The following is an 11,175-nucleotide window of genomic DNA, read 5'->3' on the forward strand; positions in this document are numbered from 1 at the left end:
TGGGGGCAATGCAATTCCCGTGTCCGTGTCCGGGGCTGCGTTCTCCTGATAGGCCTGGTCCCATCCTGGCCCGGCGCTCCGGGGGAAGGAAGCGAGGCGGGAGGATGCGGCCCTGCCTATCTCCCCAGCCCAGGGCCTCGGGGTGCTGCCAGATCCACAACTGCCCACAGACCAGTGTAGTTGGTGTTTCAAGCACAGGCTTTGAGGACCTACTGGGTGTTTGAAGGGGGACACGAGGCTGGGGGGAGAATGAAAGAGGGCACGCCAGAGTCCTGGGACAGATGCCAGTTCCAGCCACCGAGGGACCGAGTCCAGCACCCTCGCCCACCACCACGCAGGCCACAGCTCCAGAGTTCCTGGTCAGAGTCCCAGCTGCGAAAGGAGAAAGTTCTAGGTCATCCAAAGAGTCTTGCCACAGGCTCTAGACCAGGGGTGGGCAAACTTTTTGACTAGAGGGCCACAATGGGTTCTTAAACTGGACCGGAGGGCCGGAACAAAAGCATGGATGGAGTGTTTGTGTGAACTAATATAAGTTCAAAGTAAAGGAGCGGAGGGGAGAGCAAGAGAACCCTCCGCTCTTTCGGCTCCGCGGGCCGGATAGAACAGCCGAACGGGCCGGATTCGGCCCGCGGGCCATAGTTTGCCCACGGCTGCTCTAGACACAACTCCAAGTGCCCTTTGTGAGCTGGGGGTGGGCAGGATCCCGGGGAGTAGACAGGCCCGGGCCCTGTCAGTCCTGTTCTGAGGGCTGAGGGCCCACCTGGGGGTCAGAGCAGCAGGCACCACCGGGGCTGTTCCTGCCGCTGCGCTTTCTTCAGGGCGCTGAGGGCCACCTTGGCGGCCTCTCGGAAGACGTCCTCCACGTTCTCCCGAAACTTGGCGGAACATTCCAGGTAGAGGGCGGCTTGCATTTGCTGGCAGGTGTTCAGGCCCTGGGGGAGGAGGAACAGCATTAGATGCAGGGCCTGGAGCATGGGGCACCTCCTGACACCCCCAGGTGGGCTTGGGGCTGGCTTCTGGGGCTGCGGGGCCTTGGTGTGGGGCCCCTCTTGCTCCCTCCCAGCCTCCTCCCCAACTCAGGCAGAAACTGGGGGTGAATCCTGAGAACAGGCTTGTCTGTTGGGTCTGCCAGGCCTGTGAGGAGAGGTGGGCTTCCTCCCTAGACCTCTTTCCCTTTGGAAAGCACCATTTAGGCAATGGAGCTTGTCATCAGAATAAAAAATTCCGATTTCTAAAACAAATTTACTTTTATTCATGCTTATTCCCTTTTATTAAACCTTATTAGATTTGCTTCATGTTCCCTTTATCCTCCCATGCCTCAGGAAGCCACGGGACTCTCACGAGTTAGGGGAAGGCTGCTTTTGAACAAGGGCCCGTCCCTGGGGTCCCCTCAGTAGACAGGACAGGATGATGGCTAAGGACCCAGACTCTGGAGCCATAGTGACTGGGACGGCATCCTAGCTTCACTTCAGGTTAGCTGTGTGACCCTGGGCAAGCTACTTAACCTCTCTGGGCCTCAATTTATCTCCCCCATAAAATGGGGAACACTAACAGTATCTGCCTCAGGGTTATAGGATTAAATAAAGTGCTCAGATATGTGGGCTATCAATATTTTACAGCTATTATTCTTACAATCCTGTTTGCTTCCACTGTGCAAAAGGCCACTGAGGTACCCTGTTGCAGAGGCCAAAGGCCTGGGTGTCGTTTTAGCCACAGCTGTGCCGGGGGACCTGGGCTCCTGGTGGGGTAGGGGAGGGAGGGGCCCCGAGCTCACCTGCATGTAGGTGATGGGCTCCAGCTGGGCTGCCCGCAGCTTCCGCAGCTGCTCCTTGTCCTTCCTCAGGTCCGTCTTGCAGCCAATGAGCACCATGGGGGTCCCACGGCAGAAATGCGTGACCTCGGGGAGCCACTGTGGGGGAGAGGCTGGGCATCAGGGCTGGGGCTGGGGTTGGATCCGAGGCCCCCCATCCCGGGAGGCAGGCCTCACCTTGATGAGGACGTTGTCATAGCTGGTGGGGTTCATGACGTCATAGCAGATGAGTACCAGGTGGGTGTTCTGGTAGGATAGGGGCCGCAGCCGGTCGTAGTCTTCCTGCCCTGAAACCAACCGGAGAGCAGGTGGGGGTCAGGGAGGCGCCCCCTCCTTGTCCACCTGAGTCCCTGGTCTGGGCTCAGAAGGGCCAGGGGTCTGGCGGTGTGCCGGACAAGTGACACCTGCTTGGGCTTCAGTTTTGTTCTGTGGAACAGGTGGCCGCCCGCTGTCCTGGACGGCAGCAGGGATGACATGAGAGAAAACCCAGCAGTGCTCAGAGCTGGGCCTGATCGAGGTAAGTGCTGAAAAGTTGTGAGCAATTACTCTGGAGACAGTCACCCCACCCCCCAGCCCCCTTACCCCCCTGCCCTGTGCTCAGGCTGAAGTCGCATCACCCTCCCCGAAAATAAAGTTAGAGGAGGGTGCCCCCGCAAGCCCAGAGGTGCGTGGCCTCAGGTGAAATTCATCCTGCTATTCTGGCCACCGCTAGGAAGAGTGGGGGACGGCTGGAGATAACAGCAAGTTTCTCACCTGGACACCTCCACGCCCGCGCCCGCCCCACCCCCACCCCACCCCCTGCCGCCGGGCACATCAGACTCACCCCAAGGCTGGGCTGAGGAACAGTGGTGGTTTTTTTTTGTTTGTTTGTTTTAACATATTTTTATTTATTTAATAGAGGAAGGGAGAGGGAGAGAGAAACATCAATGATGAGCGTCATTGATCAGCTGCCTCCTGCATACCCCACACTGGGCATGTGCCCCAACCAGAATTGAACTGTGACCTCCTGGTCAACCACGCCAGTTGGGCGGGTTTGGTTTTTCTTATTTTAATTTATATTTAAAACTTACAGGAAAATTGCAAAAAACAGCACAAGAAGGCCCTTACTCAGATGCACTGTTTATGTTTGGCCCCACTTCGTCATCTACATGGAAACACCTTGACCCCCATGAGGGGCAGGTGCACACATTGGGCTCCTGCGCCCGGGAGTAGCTGGTTCCCTGCGGATTGTCTGAGGACACTCGAACAGGACGCGCTCTCACCGACCACAGTGCGTCTACCAAACTTGGGAAAGCGGCAGTGAAGCTGTGCTCCAGCCGATCCACTGGCCATGCTCCCTTTTACCAAATGTCCTCCAGTACTTTCTCCCTAGTCCAGAGGCAGGTCTGCCTGTACGTCCTGCACCTAGCTGTTACACCCGGCTTCTTGGGAAAACTCCCACAGTGAGGGCTGAGAGCCTTTCAGACTCATTGGCAGTCCCCCCAGCCACCTCTGCAGAAAGGCAAGGTGACTTCCTTCCATTGACCAGGACACGGAGGCCTGGCCAGGGGATCCCCCGCCGGCCCCTCCCTCCAGCCGGCGGGTGACCCCAGCTCCCTCCTTGCCAAAGGCCTCTCAATACAAGTGGCTTCTCCACTGAGCACAGGCCACGTCCTGCTTTTGGCCTCCTACTGATGACAGGGCACAGCCACCCTCTTCCCACCGACTCGCTCCACTGTGCAGTGAATGGTTGCCACAGTTATGACGATGGCTGGGCCAGGAGCACTGTCCGTGCTGTCGCTCAGCCGAAATCCCCCAACACTGGAGAAGTGGCGAGCGCACTCAGACCCCCCCCATGCTCACCGCCACAAAGCTGGATAAATCTGCGGAAGACGATAGAGAACTGGCCCAGCATGCTATCCAGCCCATGCCTGCCCCTTTCTGTCCAAACTGTCCCCACTCCTAACCTTTGTGCATGTCTTACTAGACCTCTGCTGTCCAATAGGGTAGCCTCTCCCCAGGTGGCTATTTAAATTAACATTAAAAATGCAGGTTCTCCATTACACTAGCTACATTTCAAGTGATTAATTGCCACTGGGGGCCAGTGGCTTCTGTAACAGACAGCGTAGGTACAGAACATTTCCATCACCACAGAACGTTCTATTGCACAGCACGGCACCGTCCTCATCCAGGCCACCTCCCCCTGCTCCCCTGCTGCCCCTCAATGAATCCCATTCTCCACGCAGCAGCTAGGTCGATCTTAAAACACAAAGACCTGCCTTCTCCCAACTGAAACACCTTCAGTGGCTCCCTATTGTCCTTTAATAAAACCCAAACATCTCCTGTGGTCCACGTGACCTGGGCCCACTAGCCCTGACCGCATCTCCCTCCTCCACACCCCTCACTCACTGAGGTCCACCCAAGGTGGCCTCCTCTAAAACCCACCAAGCTCTCGGGCCTCAGAGCCTCTGCATTTGCTGTTCCCCATACCTGGAATGCTTTTCCCTCGTTTCCTCCCCATCTTCTTTCTAGCGTTTTATTTTCAAGCATTCCAAGTGACCGTCCACATTATTTCCTTTTGCCTTCTCTCTACTTCCATGTAATACCACCCCCCCATACCTTATGTACTTTTCAGGGTGCTTCTGCCTGTAAATGATTAAGACACCCTGACAGCAACCATCTGGCGAGCTAGTCAGGGAACTGAGGAACATTCCCACTGATACGGAAAGAAGCTGAGTTTCAGGGAAGTGAAGTAACCTACCCCTGGTCACTGCATCAGTGACCGAGCCAGGACTCCGCCCCAGCTCCTTAAATTCCAAGTCCAGTGTTCCTTCTGCAAAAACGCAGCGACACGCTTTCTTGCTTCTGTGCAAACGTAGGTCCTGGGCCTCTACGACGCACGAGACGGTTCACAATTGTGGTGTAGCACATACACTCTCCTTCCCTTTCAGACACCTGGCTGGAATGGCCAAGTTGTAAAACGGGGCCTACTGTTCCCACGTCTCTCTTCATCTTGCCTGGTGCCAAGTCCACCCGCCCTGTGTGTCCACAACCTGTCCCCCTATGTGTGCTGTGGACTGCCCGTCTCCCGGTGGACTGGAGGCACCCTGAGGCAGGGCCCACGTCTGTCCTTGAATATTAACTCCTGGTGCCCGGTAAGTGTCCAGTCAGTATTGGCTGGTTGAAGCTGTTCACCTCTTGTCACGCCATGGAGACCAGGGCTGAGGTGTGCCGGAAGGTTTGCCAAGTATGGTTCCAGCAGTTGATGAGGGCAGAAGTCAGACGGCCCTGGGTTGGAGGAGGAAGTCAGGCCAAGCTGGCTCCCCCCGAGACGCTGCCATCGTCGTCACCTCCCCTAGAGGCTCTTCCCCAGGGAGCAGCATGGCGAGGTCCCTCCTTTCCGCCAGGTCTCTGCAGAAGAGCCACCTTCTCCAGGAGAACTGCTCTGAAACAGCCTCCTTCCCAGTGGGTCCCACGGCCAGCTGTGGCTTTATTTTTCTTCTGGGTTTTTGTTTGTTTGTTTTGTCTCCCCCTGAGGACAGGGGCCATCTCTGCCTGTGCTACACTGGTGAGCTCAGTCCCTTGGCGAATGAATGAACAAACGGACGAGTGAGTGAGTGAAGTGCAATGATGATCCCTGAGGCTTTAGGCGTTTGCCGGGGCACCGCACTGTCATCACCTCTGCTCATTTAAGCAGCCACCCCGGGAAGTGAGCCTGGCGGGAGGGTTCTTCCTGTTAGGAGACCACGTGGCTGAGGGGGCATTTTTCAAGGTCAGAGACAGGCTCCCTGGGAGCTGGAGCACCAACTTAGTCCCCAAGCACAAGGTCAGCTGCCTGCCAAGCCACTCTAAAGGCACCAATTCTCCCAGGAAGCCTTCTCCAGCCTTCCCAATTGGGAACTAACCTCTGGACCTCAGTTTCCTCATCTGTGAAATGGATATGCGAGAAGCAAGTGAGCCTTGTTGACAATAATAATAAAAATGGTGCCGAAACCGGTTTGGCTCAGTGGATAGAGCGTCGGCCTGTGGACTGAAGGGTCCCGGGTTCGATTCCGGTCAAGGGCATGTACCTTGGCTGCGGGCACATCCCCAGTGGGGGGTGTGCAGGAGGCAGCTGATCGATGTTTCTCTCTCATCGATGTTTCTAGCTTTCTATCCCTCTCCCTTCCTCTCTGTAAAAATATCAATAAAATATATTTTAAAAAAAAATGGTCATCTATGCCAGAGCCCTTTACCTGCATTGACTCATCATGCCTCACCATGATCCTATAAGACCTGGCTCGGTCACTAATTGCTACCACATTTCACAGACACAGAAACTGAAACGCAGAAGACCATGGGGAGTACTATCGGGGCACCTCCCGCTCACTCCATCCCAAAGGATAGGGAGCTGGCCTCACCCGACAAACTCCAGCCCTGACCAGGTGAGGTGAAAGCTCCCAATACAGGAATCTCAAGAAGAGAGGGATTCTGGGAGGGGATGGGCAGCCAGCCCAGATCCCAGCTCCTCCTCCGGGCTGCCTTCCTGGCTTAACTGTGCCTGGCTCGGCTTTCCCCAGGACTCGGAGTGGGCCTCCACTCTGCAGGTGATAGACTTCTGGGTGCTGCTGACCTCATGTCTCCTTGGGTGGGGCAGAGTGTCCTCGACACCTCCCATATGAGTCAGGAGGGCCAGGCTGCCCACAGTCTCATGTTCCATGACTTTGGCACCTTTCCTCTCTGGGCGAAAAGGGGGTGATAACCCTGCCCCTGGTATTGTAAGTAAAGGACTTGTAGGCAGTGCTGGGCAAAGGTGAGGAACTGCTACTGTGGTTACTCCTGAAATAGAAACAGGGTCCTGGGGGCGGGGGGGTGGGGTGGGGAGTGGGTTCTAACCCTGGCTCTTTAGACCCACAAGCTTTATGGGGCTCTCCACCCACAACACGGTACTACCCTCCCCATTTACCCCCGGTAATGCCAAGGCTTAAAGGGGCCAAGTCACCTGTCTACAGGCATACAGGTGTCCCACTCTGGCCTTCGCAGATGGGCCTCAGATGCAAAAAAAAAAAAAAGCCCTGAGTTTTGTGCAAAAGGAGACGGTTGTTTCAGGCGAGCAAAGGTCTGTGGGGCAGGCAGGAAGTGAGGCTCTCGCCTCATGAGAGGGTGTTTTCTTTGTGGGAGGGAGTTTGGCTGTGGCTGTCATCTTTCTGGGCAGGGGTCTCTAGGGCGTGACGCTGGATTGAGGGGAGAGGGAGTCATCAGGCCATGGTGGTCCCCAAATCAGCTGGAGGACATACACGGGGCAGGTGGGTCCCAGCTCTGGCCAGGGCGTTGGTCAGAGGGTGGCTGCAGGCAGCACGAGAAGGGGAAGCTGCCAGAAAAGGAACCCACTCTTACTAGTGCTCCGGTGCCTGCTACCTGCATGTCCTCCCCAGAGACTGGAGCAGCTGGGGCCCCCGGCAGCACCAGCCCGCGGCCGAGAAATGGGTTTGAGGACCCTCCGCTGCGGCTCCCCTAGCCTCCGTGCTCCAGGCTCCTAGACAGCCCTCTGTCCGATTCCCGGTCCGCCCCACACCTTTCCTCGTGTTCCATCTCAGGCTACGAAGGAAGCCACGGCTCCCCACCTCCTGGGCAATCCCCCCCAACCCATCTCGTGACGCCCCAGCCCTGAGCCCCACCCTGAGGCCCAGGCAGCTCCGTTTCTGGTTGGTGTCTTAACCTCCCACCTCGCCCCCGCTTCCCCGCCCCTGCCCAGGAAACTTCAGACCTCACCGCAGCTTCCTGTCTCTGAGGGTGTCGGGGCTGCAGGCGAGGCTCGCAGCAAAGGTCAGGCTACCCAGCCATTCTGAGAACTCGGACGCCGCTTCCCCCATCCCTTCTGAAGTAGCTTAGAGCAAATCCTTTCTTAAAGAAACTAGAAGCTTCCCAGAGCCTTCACACCGACAACCTACCCTGACATGTGCCTTGAGCATCCTTCTCTGGCCAAGGCCAGAAAGACCAGCAGTGGTCCCTGCGAAGGCATGGGAAGGGATGGGAAGGCAGTGGGAACGTGAACTGGGGAAGCAGAGAGGAGACGCCCTGAGGGCAGAGGCAGGAGGAGAGACACACGACTCCCCTGGACTCTGCCTGTCCCACTAGCCCTCCACCTACCACGTGGGGTTAAGGAACCCGCCCCTCCCTGGGTCCCAGACGGGGAAACTGTGAAACGAAAAGTGTCCCAGTGTGATCTTTACTGCTCTTTGCGGCCACACCCTTGGGAATTCCTCTGAAGCCTTTAGCAGCAGAGGCACGTCCCTGTTCTGGGGGCAGCCCCTCGGGGCCCTCATGCAACAAGAGGGGGAGGTCCTCAGAGGCCACTGCGGGGGGGGGGGGGGCGGGGTACCAGAAGTCAGGAACCCAGGAGAGGTCTGGGGCTGGGACAGCCGGCCCTATCCTGCCACGGTCCAGGTAGAATGAGAGATGCTACTGGCAGTCCCTTTCCTGCCACGGTCCAGGTAGAATGAGAGATGCTACTGGCAGCTTGGCAAGGGAGGCAGGGTCTGGATTTTGGCTCCATCCAAGGCCAGCCAGAGACGTCACCTCACACATACCAGGCTTCCTTGGGGAGGGGGCACCTGATGACAGGGTTCCCCGCAGCTCACTAGACACTGACTCACAGAGGCTGGGTATCCTGACCTTTGCTCCCCAATGTTTATTCAGTCCAGAGGCAAAGAGGGAAACTCCCTGAGGGAGGGCAGCCCCCCTCCCCAACCAGTGCCACTCAAGTCCTCTCAGTGGCTGTGCTCCTCCCACCCATCCCCCAGCAACAGGCCTCCGATGGGGATGCAGGCAGCACAAACCCACTAGGAGCTGCAGGTGACAGAACCTCATCCTGACATTCCCTAGAGCTCGGTTCTCTCATCAGCGCCTGGTTTCTCCCAGGGAACCAGGAAGGCACAGAATCCTAGAAGGCTCAACAAAGGAGACCACAGAATCCCAGAAGCAGAGCGTGGGAGACAAAACGTGGGTCCATAGGACCCTGGAGCCTCAGGGCTGTGGGCCAAGGATCTTGGGAGTCACAGGCTCTCATCTGTAGCCCAGAGTATTCTGGAAGCATAGGACCCGGAGATGCAGCCCAGGGCACCCTAATGTGCAGCTCACAGAGCCTTAGGAGACACAGCGGGTAACACCCGTGATTTTCTAGAAACAGGAGAGGAACGAAGCCGTGGGCTCTCAATGCATCAGTGCTGGGTGGTGGCCAGGAGCTCATCTCGCCCAAATACCCTTCTTTTACATACAGACGGGGCGATTGGGGTCCTCTATGCCACCAGGCCACCCCCCCCCCCGCCACCCCCCAGCCAGGCGGTGGTCACCCGGCTCGGGCCAGCACCGCTCCGCGGCCTCCAGGAGTGATGGGCTGTCAGGGCCTCGCGGAGGCTGGCGACGGGGATGCGGCGGGGATGCCCGGGCGGGGAACCCTCGGGCCGACCCGGACCCTCGGCGCGCAGGCGCACTCACCGGCGGTGTCGTAGAGGTTCAGGATCACCTCCTTGTTGCCCACCGTGACGCGGGCCGTGTACTTCTCGAACACGGATGGGGCGTAGTGCTGTCGGAGAAGGGGTAGGGTTGGTCCTTAACGAGTGCGGCGGGGTCCCGGGGTCCGGCTGGACTCCCCACCTTCCACCTTCACCCCATCCGGCTCAACCCCCCCACACACACACACATAACCCTAGGCGCTGGAATTCCCGAGGGGGCGCCCCGGGGTGGCAGCCGCCTCTCGGCGCGCAGGACGCCAGGGACCTAGGGCCCAGGCTCGGGTGCAGGCTGAGGGCCGTCCCTCGCCCCCAGGGGACCCTCGCGCGTCCCCCCTTCCCCATCCTACGCGCCTCCAGCCCCCCACCGTCCGCGGGCCTCACCTCGGGGAAGGAGCCTTGGCTGTACACCATGAGCAGCGAAGTCTTGCCGCAGCCGCCGTCGCCCACGATCACGATCTTCAGCTCCTTCCTACCCGGGCCCGAGGCGGCGGTCGGGGCCGGGGTCGCCGGGGCGTCCATAGCCGGGAGCCGGCAGTACTGGCAGGAGCGCGCGGGGCTGAGCGCAGGGGCTAAGCTCGCGGCGGGGGCGGGGCCAGGGTAAGTCCCGCCCCCGAGGCGGCACTGCCTCCGTCAGGCAGCCGCCCGGGCCGACCCTCCAGCCTCAGTTTCCTTCCGGCTAGGGTACCAGCCCGGGGCATTCACCCTCCATTCGCAGGGAAACGGAGAAGCGGGATGCTCAGCCGCAAGCGCAGCTCCTACCCGCTCCCCAGCTCATCACGGCGCGCCCCCCACCGTCAAGATCCCATCGTTTCCGCCGCTTCTGGTGGGGCACCCCTAATTGGCAGGCTCCGCCTTCTGTCAGGGGCTCTTTGATTGGGCGGCTTGGACAGGGTCTCTTTGATTGGCGGCCCAGCACCCTGGTTTGTGGAGCCTCGGTTTCAAGCTTTGGGAGAAGCCCCCTAACTTTGCCCCGCTCCAGCTGTGTGGCCTGGGGCAAGTCCGCCTCAGACTGTTTCCCCACAGGAGGTAGGTTGGTGGTGCCAGGGAAGATGCTGGCACGGGAGTTGTGTGCCCACCTGGTATGGGTCTCCGGTGTGGACGCGGGATGGGGGTGGGGAATAGTGGTTCCGCTTACCTACCCCCCACCTTCCTAGGGGCGCGAAGTAGACTTCTGGCGCCCTCTGCCGGGCGACCGCCTGAGCATGGGCGACAGGTGCCCCAATCACGTGGGGAGGGAACCTCTTTCTAGCAGGGGCTGGAGGCATTAACCAAACCGGACACTGTCGAGGAAGGCCAGGATCATTTGAGACTGATAACCCCTACCTTCACCCAGAAATTTGTTTTACAGCCAGCAGTCACGGGTCTTTCATCCCGAGGATTCTTCCCAATCCTCCCACCCCCCTGGCCAAAACAGCTATTTATTGAGCACTCCCCATGCGCAGGTACTATCGGGCGAGTGGCTGCTACCACCTGTCCTCCATCCCTTCCCTCCCTGCGACCCTGGGCTTTCTTTTTACAAGCCAGGCCACTGGTAGGAGTGGCAGGGGACCCCTGGAGCAGTTGAGTGGCAGGCAGGTTAGGGGCATGGCCAAGTGAGCAAGCAGGGCCTTCCCAGGTGGGGTAGGACCTCTGGGAGTTTACTCCAAGAGGGGCTGGCAGGACTCAGGATCTTCTTGCCCTTACCCCACCCTGAAGATTACCAATTTTCAAGGTCTGAGCAAAGATGAGGTAAACTTTACTTCAGGCAGGAAATTGCCAACCTGGCAGTTCCATAAATGCAGGGTCGGTTTTAGCAGATGCAAGGCAGGGTATGACCACCAGAGGGCAGCAGCGACCGCCCGTGGAAACCCCAAAAGAGCCAGAGCTGGGAAGAGGAGGGAAGTTAAAGCCCAG

At 58.6% G+C, this 11,175-nt stretch overlaps 1 protein-coding gene across 2 annotated transcripts in view; it reads right to left on the bottom strand.

Annotated features, from left to right (window-relative positions):
- The window catches only part of RHOF (ras homolog family member F, filopodia associated), an 11,326-nt gene extending 840 nt beyond the window's left edge, over positions 1–10,486 (bottom strand). Inside the window, exons 1-7 of one of the 2 annotated variants that reach the window (XM_080650670.1) lie at positions 10,418–10,486; positions 9,664–9,819; positions 9,266–9,353; positions 1,988–2,097; positions 1,775–1,909; positions 761–932; positions 1–372 (exon numbers count right to left, since the gene is read on the bottom strand). The exon at positions 1–372 is cut by the window's left edge and continues 840 nt beyond it. In XM_080650670.1, the coding sequence (XP_080506796.1) occupies positions 768–932; positions 1,775–1,909; positions 1,988–2,097; positions 9,266–9,353; positions 9,664–9,801 (636 nt within the window). In that variant the 5' untranslated portion in view covers positions 9,802–9,819; positions 10,418–10,486 and the 3' untranslated portion in view covers positions 1–372; positions 761–767. Of the gene's footprint in view, positions 373–760; positions 933–1,774; positions 1,910–1,987; positions 2,098–9,265; positions 9,354–9,663; positions 10,079–10,417 lie in introns of those variants that run through there. The other variant, XM_080650669.1, reaches the window with a different exon arrangement.
- Positions 10,487–11,175: the final 689 nt, after the last annotated feature.

The sequence above is a fragment of the Plecotus auritus genome (genome assembly GCF_963455305.1).
Source record: "Plecotus auritus genome assembly, chromosome: 13".
Classification (NCBI taxonomy): domain Eukaryota; kingdom Metazoa; phylum Chordata; class Mammalia; order Chiroptera; family Vespertilionidae; genus Plecotus; species Plecotus auritus.